Raw genomic sequence first — 17,997 nt, 5'->3', positions numbered from 1 at the left:
CATTGCTGCCCTCTGGTCTGATATTAGATATCTGGCTGAAAGGTCCACTTCAGGAGTGAGTTACCATCCACTGGGGCAGCTGTACTGTCAATTCGTGAAGTTGAAGGGAGACTAGTCCCCCATTTGTTGACACCACCACTGTGGTATTGTCGGACATTAAAACCATGGAATGCCCTGTCACATCTCCTGGAACTCCTGAAGGGCTAAGAAAGCTGCCTTTAGCTCCAGGATGTTGATGTGAAGTTCCTTGTCTTGTTGATCCCACACACCTGAGGTCAGGTGGTCTTCCAAGTGTGCTCCCCAACCCTTGTTCAAGGCGCCTGAGAACAGAAGGAACTCCGGAGGGTTTGTGTGAAGGGGCACTCCTATGGTCAGGTTCCTGTCGTTCAGCCAGCATGCTAAGTCCTGTCTCACTCCTTTTGAGGGATCAAAACTCTTTCAACCTCCTCTGAAGAGATCGAAGGTAAAGATGTCCATGAGTAACAAGCTTCTCCAGGGATGACAGGTGACTCAAAACAATCAGCTACTGACGTGCTGGTTGTTTTTGTCTGGAAAGGAAGGACTGTACGATGAACTTGAACTTGTTGATGTTTGGCTCTGATGGAAAGACCCTCGTCACTGTTGTGTTTATTAGCATGGGCATGTAAAGAGATCTTTGGTTGGGTGTACATCAACACGGCCAGGTAAAGAGATCTTTGGCTGGGTGTAAGATTTGACTTCTCCAAATTTATTACTATTCCTAAGCTGTGACAAAATTGAAGTAGATGGTTTCTGCCTTGGATCAACCTTACCCGAGAACTCATCAAGACCAGCCAGTCATTGAGGTATCTCAAGATGCGTATCCTGTGTGAATGAGCCAAGATTGAAACTAGGGTGAACACTTGTGAACACCTGTGGGGCAGAAGAGAGGCGGAAGCAAAACACTTGAACTGATATACTGTCTCTCCCAGAACGAAGTGAAGGAACTTGCAAGATGATTGGTGGACTGGGATCTGGAAGTACACATCCTTCAGGTCTATTGTCAGCAGGGAGTCGGACTTCCTGATGGCTGCTGGAACTTTGTGGGGCATTTCCATCTTGAACCAAGTCTTCCTGATGAAAAGGTTCAGGGAAGGCAGGTCTATGACCAGTCTCCAATCCCCCAATGCTTTTGCCACCAGAAAGCTCTGGTTGTAGAAAACTGGGGATTGATCCTTTATAACCTCCACGGGCCCTTTTTCCACAATTTTCTCCACTTCTTTCAGGAGAGCCAGGTCCTCTGGCGAGCCCTGAATGTAAGTTCTTACACGGAAGGGACAATTAGAGAGAGGAGGAGGGAACTCAAAGGGGAGTAGATACCCAACTGCAGAAAATCTACTACTCAGGTCTCCGCTCCGTGCTGCTGCCAAGTTGCCCAATGGCTCGCCAGGCACCACCACCAACAGCAAGTGGGAGGGGTGCCCACTGTAGCATTTTCCTCCTCTAGACCTGCCTCTGCCTCCTCTCCCGGTTATGGTAGAACAGGGCTGAAAGGGATGCTGCTGAATTTTTTTTGGCAGGGGTAGGAAAAGGCTGGCAACCTCTACGAGGCCCAGGCGTGAGGACCAGTCGTGGTTTGGGATCTCTTAGGTGGAGGTGGAGAACAAGAGGCACCCCGAGGTCTAGGTCTGGCTACATTGGCACGTGAAAGGCCAGAAGACTTCTTCACAGCTTGGTGGACCAGATGGTCGTTGTTGTCTGCTCTACATCTGTCAACTAATGCTTTAACCTATTCCTTAATAAAAAGTGATGAACCTAGAATGGTTCCATTTCTCAGTGCTAGGGTAGAATCAGGGCAGTGGAATATTAGACGGTGGCTGTGGTTGAGTCGGCGACCTTAAGGGGCTCATAGATGATGGCTGTGGTTGAGTCCACGACCTTAAGGGACACTTAAATACGTGGAGGATAGTCACGGTCACACGAGCGGTACTGTGGGTTATGTGGAGAGTAGTCACAGCTGCCTGAGCGAGACCAAAGGCTTCTTGTTTTAAGAAAGGAATGGTCCTAATCACGAGGATATTCCCTCAGGTGTGAAGTCGACTCCTTAATGGGAGCCTTGTCGTCCTTCTTAACAGCCGTGGTCTCAATGCTCGTTTCTTGAGCAAGACAACCGGAAGAAGACGAAATGACTGTACCTTCTTGAGGAGAAGCCTGATCTGTAGATCTACGGCCCTTGGAGGGGACTTCTCTTGATGAGTGCGCTGCTGCACAAGAATCAGAAACTGGGCGACAATCATCAGCAGCTAAGGCATTAAATGTACGGCCGTGACCCTTGACAGACTCACTGCCGTCCATAGCCTCCATACAGCCGAGATTAGCCAACCAAGACACAACTGAAGTAGACAGATGTTTGGTCTTGCTTCCAGATGAAGGAAAGATGGAAAGCCTATGGATCTTCTTGTGAGAAGCAGCAACAAAGTCCGTCTTCCTCTCATGCCTCTGTGGAATGGAACGAACAGAAGACGAAGACTATGCACCAGAAGACGGCGAGGGAGAAGGAGATCTACGATGCCTCTTCTTCCATTTCAAAATGGAGCACCCAAGCTTCTTCAGAAAAGGACCTTCGAGTCCCTCAAGCATGGCTTGAACAAAGGAGTCAGAACGAGCAAACGTATCAGGCCCAGGGGCAGAAAGTGATGAAAGAGGCATGGCTGATGAAGGAATGGTGTAGACCACAGGAAGACAGGAGGTGGGACAGAAGACCCCCAATGTGGGGCTCCCCTGGTAGGCTTAGACAACCAGCAATTGGTCAGGTTCTCCGTATTCATGCCTGAAACAACAGTACAAGGGGGAGCTGCCTCCCTCCTACCAGAGAGAGCAAGTGAGCTTGCTTCACCCTGAAAGTACAAAGGCAGCTACATTCAGCAGATCTCCCGAACCCCTCCTCGATTTATCAAAAGACAGAGCAACAGATGAATGAGTAAAATCTTCCTGAGGAGAAAATGCAATGAGAGGCATATCTGGTAGAGGAGAGAAGGAACAACAAGAAACGACAGCATCAGACATCATTGGAGGCGAGAAGCCTTACCATGACGGAACTGCCGACTTCCTCTTGTATTTCTTCTTCTTACCAAAACACTTCCAATGCTCTGAAGATCAATCACGATACTCAAAGCAGGGGCTGCTTACATTGCAATCATTAGATCTGCATCTACTGCAAGTCATATGAGGATCATTACTGAAAGAGGCTAAATAACGAAAGCAAAGTTTGTTACCTACCCCAGAGCATCTTCTCTGGGCCAAAGCCTTCTTAGATGACTCAAGCATTTGCATCTCTAAAGCAAATACACACACACACACAAATATACCACCAAGGCACAGATAGGGCAGGAAGTGTGTAATAAACCAGATTCCAAGCGAGATAGGGCAGCGCACATCTTGCAAGGAAGACCGTTAAGAGATGACTGGTACGTCAGGTTGCACAAGAGGGGGAAGAGAGGTCAGACTCAGGACTCTGCCTACTCTCACCCCACTGGCTATCACCCTGCTGCCACCAAGCCTTGTTCTATTTTTAACCAGATTCAGCTAGCACTTAGAGAGTTCCCCCTACGTAAAGACCTTCAGGTTTGTACCTTATATGAACAAGCTTTTGAATATGGGTGATCCTCCGTTGGGATGTAAATATGCTTCAGGTAATTATTCTCTCCGTAAGTGAAAACAGCTACAATATTTGGCAGATCAGTTTTAGAAGTGTTCGAAATGCAAGTACCTGCTAGGATTACGGCGTCAAAAGTGGTTCAAGCAACACCAGAATGTCAAAGGAGGAGATATAGTTCGTGTAACCAATGAAAATCTAGTTCGATGCCACTGGCCTTTAGGCTTGAGTGGTACAAACCAACGGAAGTATTGTAAGGATGGGTTGGTGAGGTCAGTTAAGGTTAAGAGAGGAGGGAAGGTATATGAGAGACCATTGTCAAAATTGTAGAATCAAAGATGAGCAGGATTTGGTTTCTGTTACATAGCTTGCTATTGTATTGAAACTCTTTGTATGCAAGAGGTTTCAAAGGGGTTGGTATTGATGCAGTAGTTCTCCAAATTTTGTCTCTTAGAATTATATTTTCCTTAGTCAGTTAGTTTTGCTTCTTTTTAACCTCATTTACTGTTATCAGGAGCACAACACTAGTGCTGCTTGTTTATTTATTTTCACCTTACTTAGAAAGTATGAGATGTGCATTTGTTCGTTAGAGATTAGTTTTGGTGGGGGAATATCTGGGAACAGTCATGGGGGGAGGTTTTCAAATTGTTCTCATATGAACACCTCTTGGAACTGTGGGCTAAGTTCTCCGTCATGCAGTATGTGATGCCTGTTTGTTGGGAGGTTTGCCACTGGCCTCTTAACTTGGATTGGGATTTATTGTGGAGGTATTAGGGAAGTTTCACTGATGGTCAACAAGGATTCACTTGGGGGTATTATTATATAAACTAGAATTCTGTGGCTGTGGAACACGGAAATTGGTGTCGAGCAGTAGGCTAATAATGGTGAGATGCTTGTGTACTTTGTATAATAATTGGTGAGATGCAGCCAACAACTTTGTTTTATATAAAAGGGAAGTGATTATTCATATATATTTTCCTGGTTTAAAGGAAAAGGTTCTATGATTGTAATGTTACATCCAAAGATTTACAATTGTGTTTTCCTTATTAGGCTGTGTAAGAGCAGTAGGCTATTGTGGGTTCCATGCTTCAGGTTTTGAGTGCAGAAGGCTACACTGTGAATATTCATGACTTACACTGGTGTTTCAATGGGGAAGCTTTGACGTAGTAAGTTTAATACGTTAATGGCAATGTTTATGTTGTGTACAATTTACAGTGTTTTGGCTTACTTTAACTGGGAAAATATGCATTTTAAACTGAGGTGCATATAGTTTAGAATTTAAATTTGGCAACTGTTAAGTTAGTTAAGGATGCTCTTTAATGTTTTCTGATTAAGGTTTATGTAAATAAATTTTATGCCTACTATCAATACTGATTATCTGTAATTTTTCTGTAACTGTACTTGTTTGTAGCAGATAAATGAAGCTCACTGTGTGTGTGTGTGTGTGTATCCTTCAACTTCCCATTAGCTGAGACATGCATGCACACTTAAATGTTTGGTATCTCCACATTAAAACTCTAATAACAATTCTATTAAAATCTATGTGCAGGGCTCATCAAAAGATAACCTTTACTGACAGTATCTATTTATAAGGACTTTAAATAAATTTCTTGCACAATAGAACATTTACAACAAAAGTCCTAGTTCATTATTTCTTGCACAATAGAACATTTACAACAAAAATCCTAGTTCATTATTGACAATCCTATTCACAAAAAATACACATTTATTGTTGCGACATACTTTCACAATCTTACTGAGTTTTAAACTATCACGCTCACAGAAACGAAGTCATTGCTCAAATTGTACAAAATAGGGAACCTACATAGAATTCAACTACCTGGAGGAAGCACAACACTGAAGCTATTTTAAAGATCACAGATACTAAAGTACCTAATTAGGGCTTTTACTTTTTACTCACCTGTATACGGATCCATGTCTAATTCCCTTGGAAACTCAAAGTAGTCGTTAAATTTGATAGAACACTCACGTTCCCAATCATAATCAAATCTCTTCAACTGTATTGCTAAGATTGGAGGTAATTTTTTCAAACAAATTCGCTTTACAGTATCAACCTGAAATGTAAATTCAAAATAAAATCAGTTCAAAGAAACAGTAAATATATCAATTTTCAAATGTAGAACTTCATTAAAGGAATAGTGTAAATTCTTTTTAACATAATCCCATCAATCATTCACATCACACCAATGGTCTTCAAGAATAATATTGGCTGGGTGGCTGCTTATGTACTCAAAGGGATCAAATTGTAAGTTTGGTCATACATTTGAAGTTTAACATCTTGCAAAATCATTAATATAATTCCACTTGGTAACTGGCTTGTGATGATACTGATTGCTAGTTGGAATAGTTTACTGCTTAACACACTTTCTTGTAGAACACCATTTTATAATTTACAGATATTTAAATGTGTAATTATTTTTATAGTAATTTCTTATGTAACTGGATTAATGTATCAAAGGCCCTCCTGGGTAATGGAAATTCCTGGGGATGATGAAAAAATATTCAACATATGTAAAATAGCAACTTAGTACCCTTACTCCCTACCTTATCAATACTACATAACCGTTTAAAATTGATATGCTTGCATACAACAACCAACACACTTTCAACTAAAAATTGGATGTTAAACCTCAAGTTACACCACTTTTTTTTTATTCCTGTAACAAGATATAGACTATATGCTTATACACAAAACAACACAACAAAATACAGCAGGTACTGAACATACAGTACAAATATTATATGTAGTGTTCTTGGGATTTAAGCCTAGATTCTCAAACTTCTACAACCAGTTCATGTTGGAAAACAAAGCTATACTCAGCATACTGGACAGGACATATCTGGACCAGCTGAGCATATAACTATGGGGATTCTGGATATTACAAATAATAAATTTGCTGGTATTGGCAAAACGATTTTGCAAGTGGTAAAAAATTTTGGGGTTTGCATTTTTCTTTTTACTTCAAAAAAATTATATCGCAAGCAATTACAAAAAAGTCCAACTACAGAGATGAGGTGAAATACCCACAAGATCCTACCTATTAAGTGCACCATCAATCTAGATACATGCTACCTAATGATATTCTGTTCTCTCCATACAAAGGCACCACTTATCATTCAAAAAATAACAGTTCAAGAAACCGTGGGGTATAATAGGTTCTGCGTTTCCAGACCAGCACATGCAGACCATCTCAACTGGAAGTGTCCAGAATGGATTAATGCAACACCCTCATACAGGTGTCACTCATGTAGTATGCTTATTACACTATCTTGAAGCCTTTAGCTGAGAAAACATCTATTACAGTTACTTGACACACGCACAGTATTTGACCCTTTTCAGGATTTTGTAATATCTAGAGGCAACTATAGGAGGATCCCTGTCACAGCCTACTGTAAGAGAGAAGTGGGGATTAGTTATAATGATGGTTGAGCATGAGAGTGGACTTGATAAAAGTACCGTAATACAAAATATTACAACAGCATCTTAAAACAGATTAAATAACTTTTCCTAGCATACATGGACATGGTTTTCCACTTCATTCCCCACCCCCCTCTAGTCCACTCTCATCTTCTGATTCCCCTTTTCTGAATGGCTGTGACAGTTATACATTACAGTAATTCTTTTCATAATAAACAATAAAATAAACACATATGTTGATGGTAATTGCAAATGAGGATACAGTACCAAATGCAGTGACATGATAGCTCTTGAACCCTTAAAATAAATTCAGTCCTTAGAGCTAATACATTCACTACATTCAATAATACAAGTTTACTTACAAAAACTACATTTCTTTTAGTTATAAAGATTTTTCTCCAAATGCACAAGCTTAACATCTACATACCATACAAGGGTTTCCTTACATTTAAATGGACACAGTCAATCCAGTTTACAACTGCAATTTTTGCTTTTTCTCAGTTACACTACCAACACCATGGCTAACGCAATAATTTCCTTCAAGAATGAGAGGAGAATAAGTTAATCTCCTTTTCAGGCACAACATCCTACTCCTAGAAAGATACCTATTGTGTTTAATTCTGATGGCAACCCTCACTTATTTACTATAAAATTGGAGACATACTCAAATGTCTCTTTACTTGGGAAGCCGAGTCAGTTCTCAACTTAGCTAGAGCTTTGTGGAACAGTTGACATTTTCTAACTATAATCAAAGGATAATTAGAAGCAGGAAAGTATTACCAAAGAAGAATCTGGGAAAACCAACATAAGTCACATGCAGTAATAATGGAGTTTTAATTCCCAAGATGATCCTTGAAAAAACAGCAGTAAAGTCAATATGATAAGAAATGTCCTTCTCTTCTACCTCAGCCTTTAGTTGAGATCTCTCCTTAATGCTTCATCAGGATTCTTAAATGGATTTGTAAGATTAAAAACAACAGGATTTAGGAGAGCAAGAAAATCAGATTGAGGTGATGTATGATCACTAGATCTGGCAAAACTGCAACCAACTACAGTAACCTGCAACAATCTTTTCAACAGATTGAGTTTCTTAACCTGTCTCTCTTCTGGTGACATAAATCCTAGGAAGTTGTCTGACCCAGAACAACTAGAAAACAATGGTAAATGATCACTTTCCAATAGGACTAGACCTACGGCTAGAAGTTAAAGGAAAGGAAACCAAGTATTCCATACCTACAGATTCATCAGAGAGACTTCTTCCAGTATTATTATTGTTATTAAAACAGTTTAACCAGACCACTGAGCTGACTATCACCTCTCATAGGGCTGGCACAAAGGATTTGGATGAGATGACAAGTCTAGGCTAGAATCCTAACACTGGGACAAAATAGGTCATTCGATATAGTGATGAATGATTGAAAATTAAATAAAAAACTGCACAGAGGCACCTGCTCTCATACTGGAACACATTCACACAATAAATACATACATACTCAAGTTTCCATATATACTAACTAAAAAGGTATATTAAAATTTAAAATAAAATGTATTAAGATTTTAAAATTCAGTTGTTTTAAAATTCACTAGACCCCTAAGGGTTTTCGTATTTCTATTACTTGCTTTTTATATTTTATCAATTAAATCAAAGCTCCTCGTGAACATAAAATTGGTATTATTGAAACTGTAATAGATTCTGATAGAATTTCCTACATTGATCTATTTCCAAAGTCTGATAACAGCTGCAGATTATATTTTGGACATTCACACAATGTATGTTTGACAGTTATCAGAACTTTGCAATCTGGGCATTTGGAAGGAGGACCACATGGACTGTTCATTAAATGTCGGTGTGTCAAACGAGTATGGCCTATTCGAAGACGTGTCAGAATTACTTGTGTGTGTGTGTCTCTCTCTCTGATATGACGAACTCCATTTTCCAACACTGGATTTTATTGGTTTTAATTTATTTTCAGGTTCTTCATTCCATATATTTTGCCATTTACTTACAATGATTGTTTTTATATATCTTATATAGACACTAATAGGGATGTCTACATTTGCTCTTTTCATATGGACTGCTCCTTTTGCTGCTCTATCAGCCTCTTCATTTCCTTCAATCCCTACATGGGCAGGGATCCAACATATTTCAATATTTTTTCCATTAGTATACAATTTATGGAGTGAAAACTTAATTTGTTATACAATGTTATTTTTTTATTATAGCTTTGAATGGCTTCTATAGCACTTCTGGAGTCACTAAAATACACAAAATTATTACATGAGGCTTCCCTAATTATTTTTACGGCTGATGCTATTGCACATAATTCAGCTTTAATACTGAGGCATTATCTAGTAGAGAGAACTGATACGTGTTGTCTGGGGAAACTGCAGCATATCCCACTCAATACTGCAACTTAGATCCGTCTGTGTAAACTGCATAATGTGGACCTATTTGGATTATATGTTCTCCTGTATGTTGTCTATGGTGTTCTGGGGTATATGAATAACTTTTTGATAAATATTTTAAGTGTGTATAAATTCTCATTTTATTCACTGTCCAAGGAGGGAGGTAATTTTAATATTAAAGGTAATTGTATATTTATATTTAGCAACTCAAACAATCTTCTAGCTCTAATTGGGAAAGGAGGTGGTTGATTGTTTATAACCACAACTCTTAATCCAAATAATTTTTTGGTTGGCAAACCGCTTGTCTGAATTCTCAGAGCACTCTTCATTGTTACTAGCTCTCTATAGAGATAGAGAGAGAGAGAGAGAAAGTTCACCACATTCAACTTGTAAAGATGACGGTGATGATCGAAAAGCTGCTGAACACATGCTAAGGGCCTCATTATGAACTGGGTGTAATGTTTTCAGCGTTGCGTCTGATGCTGAGCCATGTATTTCACTTCCATAATCAATGATAGACAGCACTGTTGCTTTATACAGTACAGTAAGGGTATGTCTATCGGCTCCACAAGTAGTGTTCAATAGTTTTTATTTAGGTTTAATTCTCCTTTACATTTTGATTTCATGTATGTTATGTGGGCTTTCCAGTTCAAGTGAGTATCAAATACTAACCCTAAAAATTTTGCTATTTGGCCAATTGGCATGGAATGATTTCTGATTTTTAAATCTATTTCTTCACCTTTTTTCCACTTTTCATTTTTATAAAACATTACTGCTTGAGTCTTTTGTATAGAAAATTTGAAACCTACAGATAAGGCCCATTCATCTATTTTTATTATAGTTTTATCAATGATTCGCTCTGCATGTTTTAGGCGAGATGCTGAATAAAATATGGTAAAATCATCCATATACAAGTTACTTTTAATCCCAATAGGTAGATTATTACTGATATCATTTACTGCTAAAGTAAACAGTGTGCCACTAAGGGCGCTTCCTTGTGGAACACCATTTTTAAGTGGAAATGTACTTGACAATACATCATCAATTCTCACTTGAAAAGTGAGATTTGTCAAAAAGTTTTGGATAAACCTAGGTAAATGTCCATGGATTGTTTTTATATGACGTTTTTAATATTGCATATCTCCATGTAGTACCATATGCCTTTTCAATGTCAAAAAAAGACAGCTATAGTACAGGCAGTCCCGGCCTTTTCAATGTCAAAAAATCGTCGAAAATCGTCAAAAATCATAAGAAAACCTTACTTTTTAATGCTCTGCATTGATAGTATTATTTGTTTTTTCAAATTATGATTATTCTGCCGTTTTGGGGCCATAATCCGGAAATAATTTCTGATGAATATTCGGAACCGTCGTGAACCGGGACTGCCTGTAATTTGTTTTTGTTCAAATCCTCTTCATATGTGGTCTTCCAAGTTAGACAGAGTGGGAGTCAAAATTTTATTTTCTTGAATGTGCCATGTTAGTTGAGCACTTACCATTTTTTCTAGTAATTTGCATAAACAGCTTGTTAAAGAAATTGGTCTGTAACTGTTTACATTACTGGGATCTTTTCCAGGTTTGGGGACAGGAATAATTATTGCTTTACACCATTCATCAGGAAATAAATTTTGAAGCCATAAGTGGTTCTCTAATAAGTATGTCTTTGCCAAAGGTGCTAAATGGCATATTTCAAAACAAATACTGTCACCTACAGGGGCAGATTTATTGCTGTTCAACAGAGCAAATTCCAAATCTTCCATATTAAATTTTCTACTATAATATATATCTTCTATTGTTTAAAAATTTATAACACGTTATTAATCCTATACTATTTTTCTTTGTGGGGAAATGCTCATCTAAATTTTTGTCACTACTTACTTTTCCTAATTTTTCTCCTACTACATTACTTATTTCTTTTGGCTCAAGTACTCTTTTCCCATCTTTTATTATGGCATGTCTAGGTGGTTTAACATGGATACCATTTATTTACCTGAATTTTTCCCATATTTTTTATATGGGATTATTATTAGATAGATCTGATACATATTTCCTCCATGAAATGATTCTTCATTGAATTACTTCTCTTTTAAATTTTGCAGATATTTTGTTGTATAGAGGTTTTAATTATCAATTTCTAATAATAATATAGTCAGTTTTTGTAAAGTTCCTTCTAAAATCAGTAATGTTTTGTTTATTTTACTGAACTTTCTATTCAGATCATCTTATCGTCTTCCTATTTGGTGTTTCACTTTTTTTTTTTAATTCTGTTAAGTTTTTCAGCCACCATGGGACTTTGTGTTTTGTTGGATGAGGTTTTGATTCTGGTTTGCTTTACCAGCAGCACTTTTAATGAAATCAACAGGAAATTTATTAGTTTCAATATGGTCTTTTAAATATTTAAATGGTGGGATATTCCTAGTGTGGAATTCATATTGCTCCCAATCTGCTTTATAAATGTTATATTGAGGGACATGCTTGGTGGGATTTTGTTGTAATAATGAAATTAATACAGCAAACCCCTCTCATTCACAGCGGATGCATACTGCACCCCCCCGCCAATAGCCTAAAATCCACGAATACTTACAACCCCTCTGAAAACACTTGGAACTGCCTATTTTGATAGTTAAACACAAAAAAATCCCTCTAAAAATGCTTATACCTGAGTATTTTAATAGTTTTATCACAAAAGTGCATTTAGTCATCAAAATATGAAAATACAGTAATTAGTGAATATTTTTGTGAGAAAACCCACAAATGGGCGAATTTTCCGCGAATAATGGGTATATACATTCCACAGAGAAATCCACGAATAGTGAGACTGCGAATATGGGGGGGTTTACTGTATTAGGAAATGATCACTTGTATGCAAGTTGTCACCTGTGTTCCAATCCAATCTGTCAACTATGTTTGTTGTACATAGAGTTAAGTCGATTGAGGAAAATGTTCCACGTGCTTTAGAAAAATATGTGCTGATTTCATTATCATTTATACACAGCACATGTTGTATGAATCTATGAATTCTTCTATTTTACTTCCTGCTATTTGAGTCTGTACAATTACAGTCCCACATTGGGCTGCAAGCTATCACCTACTACTAATGTAGGCTCCTTGGCATTATTAAGTAAATCTTTAGGTTTGTCAATGTCTTAATTTTTATTAGGTTGATTATATAAATTATAAATTACATAATTAGTTTTTTATTCGAATTTTAATACCTGATATTTGCAAGTCAGCAATGTTGACAGGTACTATATTGTAAAATACTTTGTTATGTACATATATGGCTGTACCTAAATTTCCTTCTTCCTCTTGTAATGTTGATGCTAAGGTATATTTACCTACTGCTGACATAGTTTTGTTGACATGCTGTAAACATATCATGGGTTCATATTCTTTTAATAACTGTTGCACTTCTCCCAGGTGTAATCTGGTCTGTAGACCATTTACCTTCCATTGTATAATATAGCTATTGAAAATATTTTGTTAGAGCGGTCGAGTTTTACTCTCTTTTTCGTATTATCTATTTGGATTTTTTCTAATAATTTACTCACGACATTTATTTGTTTTTCTTCATGATTTACTAAGTGCTCAATGCACATGCAACTGTTTTCATGGGTACTCAAATCTGTGGTTTCTTTTTTCCTATATTTTATAAAATTTCTTATAATGTTTGTTATGCTTTTGTTGTTACTGCATAATTCAATGAAACAATCATTACATCCACATGTATTATCACGTATATTTCTTTTTTCATTTGCTCTTGTACCAATTGCTGGAGAAGGAGTAATCTCTTCTCCTTTGACATAATCATGGTTATCTATGGTATGGTTCTCTTTCACTTCTTCTGTGTTTCTGACATCTGCCTTCATAGGTTTTACTATTATTTTAGGAGATAAAGTTATATTCTTAGCTTGTTTCTGTTTTTGTTCCCTTTTCATCTCCTTTATCTTTGGTTTAACCAGTGTTTCTCTAAAAATAGTTGGTTTCTTCGTTTTGGGTGGTGTTCTCTCCAAAGGCCTTTTTATATCTTTAACCCTTAAACACCGAGCCTCTATTTACAAAAACGTCTCCCGTATGCCAGTGGCGTTCGGTGAGTTAGCGCGAAGCGGAAAAAAAAGTTTTTCAAAAATCACAGCACGCTTTAGTTTTTAAGATTAAGAGTTCATTTTGGCTCCTTTTTTTTTTTGTCATTGTCTGAAGTTTAGTATGCAACCATCAGAAATGAAAAAAAATATCATTATCTTATATAAATATTAGAATATATGACAAAAAAAAACTCATATAATTGTATACAAATCGTGCTGTAAGCACAACGGTTAAAGCTAATCAGTTAATTTTTTAGTTGTATTGTACACTAAATTGCGATGATTTTGGTATATAACAAATTGTAAAACGATCAAAGCAACACAGAGAAAATATTATCACAAAATGATGCATGAATTGTGAATGCAAGCGGATGTAAAAAATGTTTTTTTCAAAAATTCACCATAAATCGAAATATTGTGCTAGAGACTTCCGTTTGTTGAAAAATGAAGCTAATTGATTGAATATTACTAGACTGTAAGTGTTTTAGCTTACAATTGCAGTTTTCGACCATTTCGGTCGAGTTAAAGTTGACCGAAAGTAGAATTTTTCTATTTATCGTGATTTATATGAAAATATTTCAAAACTGATAAAAGCTACAACCATGAGTTATTTTCTGTTGTATTGTACATGAAATTGTGCACATTTTCATATATAAAACTTTATGTAACGACTAATATGAAACGGTGCAAATATTACGACAACGAGGCGAAAGAATTTCTGAGATGTTGGCTGAGTTACGGCGCGCAGACGTAAGGAAAATGTTTTTTTTTCAAAAATTCACCATAAATCGAAATATTGTGCTAGAGACTTCCAATTTATTGCAAAATGAAGGTAAACAATTGAATATTACTAGAATGTAAGAGTTTTAGCTTACAACTGCGTTTTTACCATTTCGGTCGAGTTAAAGTTGACGAAGGTTGAAATTTTGGCAGTTATCGTGATTTATGTGAAAATATTTCAAAACTGATAAAAGCTACAACCATGAGCTATCTTCTGTTGTATTCTACATGAAATTGCGCACATTTTCATATATAAAAATTTATGTAACGACTAATGTAAAACGATGCAAACATTACGACAACATGACGAAAGAATTTCTGAGATGTTAGGCAGAGTTACCAGCAGCAGACGTAAGGAAAGTTTTTTTTTTTTTTTTTTCAGAAATTCACCATAAATCGAAATATTGTGCTAGAGACTTGCAGTTTGTTGCAAAATGAAGGTACATGATTGAATATTACTAGAATGTAAGAGTTTTAGCTTATAATTGCGTTTTTGACCATTTCGGTTGAGTTAAAGTTGACCGAAGCTTGAAATTTTGGCAGTTATCGTGATTTATATGAAAATATTTCAAAACTGATACAAGCTACAAACATGAGTTATTTTCTGTTGTATTCTACATGAAATTGCGCACATTTCCGTATATAAAACTATATGTAACGATTAATATAAAACAGTGCAAACATTACGACAACGTGACGAAAGAATTTCTGGCGCGGACATAAGGAAAAAGTTTTTTTCAAAAATTCACCATAAATTGAAATATTGTGCTAGAGACTTCCAATTGGTTGCAAAATGAAGGTAAATGATTGAATATTACTAGAATGTAAGAGTTTTAGATTACAATTGCGTTTTTACCATTTCGGTCAAGTCAAAGTTGACCGAAGGTTGAAATTTTGGCAGTTATCATGATTTATATGAAAATATTTCAAAACTGATAAAAGCTACAACCATGAGTTATTTTCTGTTGTATTGTACATGAAATTGCGCACATTTTCATATATAAAACTTTATGTAACGGCTAATATAGAACAGTGCAAAAATTACGACAAAATGACAAAAGAATTTCTGAAATTTTTCGCCAAGTTACTGCTGAGGGCATAAGAAAAAGTTTTTTTCAAAAATTCACCATAAATCAAAATATTGTGCTAGAGACTTCCAATTTGTTGCAAAATGAAGGTACATGATTGAATATTACTAGAATGTAAGAGTTTTAGCTTACAATTGCGTTTTTCGACCATTTCGGTAGAGTCAAAGTTGACCGAAGGTTGAAATTTTTGTAGTCGACGTCACGGTGCGTCCACTTGGCACCCGACAGACAATTTTAGTCGACGTGTATGATACGTCCAGTAGGCGTTTAAGGGTTAATTTCCAGTCCATCACGACCATCCTCCATTACTTCAGTAGTGGCATCCTCCTGTTTCTATTTGCATTAATATTTAAAATGAATTGAATAAAATATTATCCATCTCATTTGTACTTGTTTCTTTATTGTTTACCATTTTACTTTTTATTTCTAAATCATTAACTTCTTCTAGAGATTTACTCTTTCGTGCTTTGTTACTTCCATCGGTTTGGGTTTTTGTTTCATTATTTGCTCTAGTTATTGAAAATTATGTATGTTTCTCAGACAGATCTTGAATTCCTCTCACTTTTAATTCCCACTTAGCCTCTTTTATAAATATCCCCATTCGTTCTTGTATTTTCAATTCCATATTGTATATATATATATATATATATATATATATATATATATATATATATATATATATATATATATATATATATATATATATATATATATATATAATACATGCATTCTTTGGGTCTTGCATGATGATTCTGCCCACAGTTCACTCATTTAGGTTCACAGCACTTCCACTGTGTGGTATGTTCAGTAGATCCACAATAAGCGCATACCGGATCATTACAACAATTTTTTTTGTGTGCCCATACTCACTGCAATTCTGACACTGCAGTGGCTTTGGGACGTAGGGTCTTAACTCTCTATTTTGGCCTAAAATTTTTGTTTTTTGAGGTAGATCTTCACCCTCAAACTTTATTTTTGTTATTTTTAATATTTGTTTATTGCTATTTTTACTTAATACAACATATACCTCACAATCTTGGACCTTGGGGTATCTTTTTTTTTGAGTCTAATAGCATTTTTGTATCAACTGGTTTGTTGTTGTTTTCATGGTACCCTGAATGCTGTTCATAATGTTGTTTTTTCACTTCTATGTTAATACTGTTTATATTTTTCAAAGACAAATAGTCTTTGGACTGACTTTTTGTTGTGGCTTCTATCCGCCAAGTTTTCTCCTTTATTTGTCTGAACGACATATCTGTCGTTGGATGTCCATTTAATAAATAATTTTCTAATTTTAAAACAGAAATATTTTGGTCACTTTCCATGGTTAGGAACCTTGACCAACTTCCACTCCCAAAGAGGGAGTCGAAGTGAGCCAAACTTGGGTCATGTCGGTATTTACTCTTTCTGGGAGTTTTATGGGGTATCAAAGTTTTAATACCACTCTGATTTTGATTATTTGGATTATCCAGAGAATTGTCCATTTCCATGCTAGAAGATTTGCTCTGTGCTGGAGCAGCGGTCGCCATCTGTGCTGGAACAACATCAGAGGGCCAAGGGGTACTTTTAATCTTTAAAATTACTTAGCATAAAGATTTAAGTGTAAAAAAAAATAAATAAACCTGAAAACCTTAAAAAGTTATCATCAGCCTTTTATGGAGTTTATTCTTCCACCAATGGCACAAGTGAGAACCGACTCCCAAATGTCCACTTCCTACCCTACCCCACAGAGGATGGCACAACATGATTAGAGTGGCCCAAGTGTAAGCCAAACCTGCTTGCTAGGAATAAAAATATTATTGGAATTCAATCACTCCCACCCTAATCATGTTATGGGCAAACCAGATAGAATGCAGAGAGTCCTATCCCCAGAACCAGACCCTCCTGGAATCAGTGGCCCACCCCTAAAGAATAGTTCGGCCTGATGTCTCTCAGGTCCGAACATTATCGGGCAGTTGATGGTCCTACCACAGTTCCCACTATTTAGCTAAGGATATAAACCCAATCCCAGTTATGATATCTTTTCCTATTTATCAGGTCCAATAAATTTTAGCAAAAGTGGAAAATTCCACAAAATTAGTCCAAAGAAATGTGTAATAATATTTGAGACTCTTGGACTCAAACCTGGGAACAAATTCCTTGGGTTCAAGAACCCCCTCACCATGTCAAGGTGGTCCCAAATTGAGGAGGACTTCTTCCAGTAACCAAGTTCAGTTCATCATCATTTGGGGATAGGACAATTGGCAAGTTCCATGCTGAGTGCCTTCTATGTCAAAAGAAGAGGTTAGGATTTGCTGACAAAGCGTGGTAAGTTTATCCAATGGAGTTGAGTGGGAATCATGTAATTCATCTTCCCACATCTGCAGTACAGATTCTCCAGACAAACATGCAGACTGCTATGGTGTCATGATGGGAGTCACATCAACATGATCAGGGAGATCTTGCCAAGCGGACAGTGCAAGTCCCCTTTCATAAGTCTAGCTGGCTTCAGTAATGGCTATGGTTTAACCATAGTTTCCAAGAAACATTTCTTAGGGTGTCAAGATCTAGCCAGGCATTGATTTATCAAACACTCAACAATAGCAGC

General features: G+C 36.8%; 1 protein-coding gene across 1 annotated transcript in view; it reads right to left on the bottom strand.

Annotated features, from left to right (window-relative positions):
* The window catches only part of LOC136833478 (ubiquitin carboxyl-terminal hydrolase 9X-like), a 525,953-nt gene that overhangs the window by 153,362 nt on the left and 354,594 nt on the right, over window positions 1-17,997 (bottom strand). Inside the window, 1 exon segment of the mRNA XM_067095694.1 lies at window positions 5,535-5,688. Within this exon segment, the coding sequence (XP_066951795.1) occupies window positions 5,535-5,688 (154 nt within the window).

This window comes from Macrobrachium rosenbergii, chromosome 51, assembly GCF_040412425.1.
Source record: "Macrobrachium rosenbergii isolate ZJJX-2024 chromosome 51, ASM4041242v1, whole genome shotgun sequence".
In the NCBI taxonomy this organism is placed as follows: domain Eukaryota; kingdom Metazoa; phylum Arthropoda; class Malacostraca; order Decapoda; family Palaemonidae; genus Macrobrachium; species Macrobrachium rosenbergii.
This window is presented reverse-complemented; position numbering and strand designations above follow the sequence as displayed.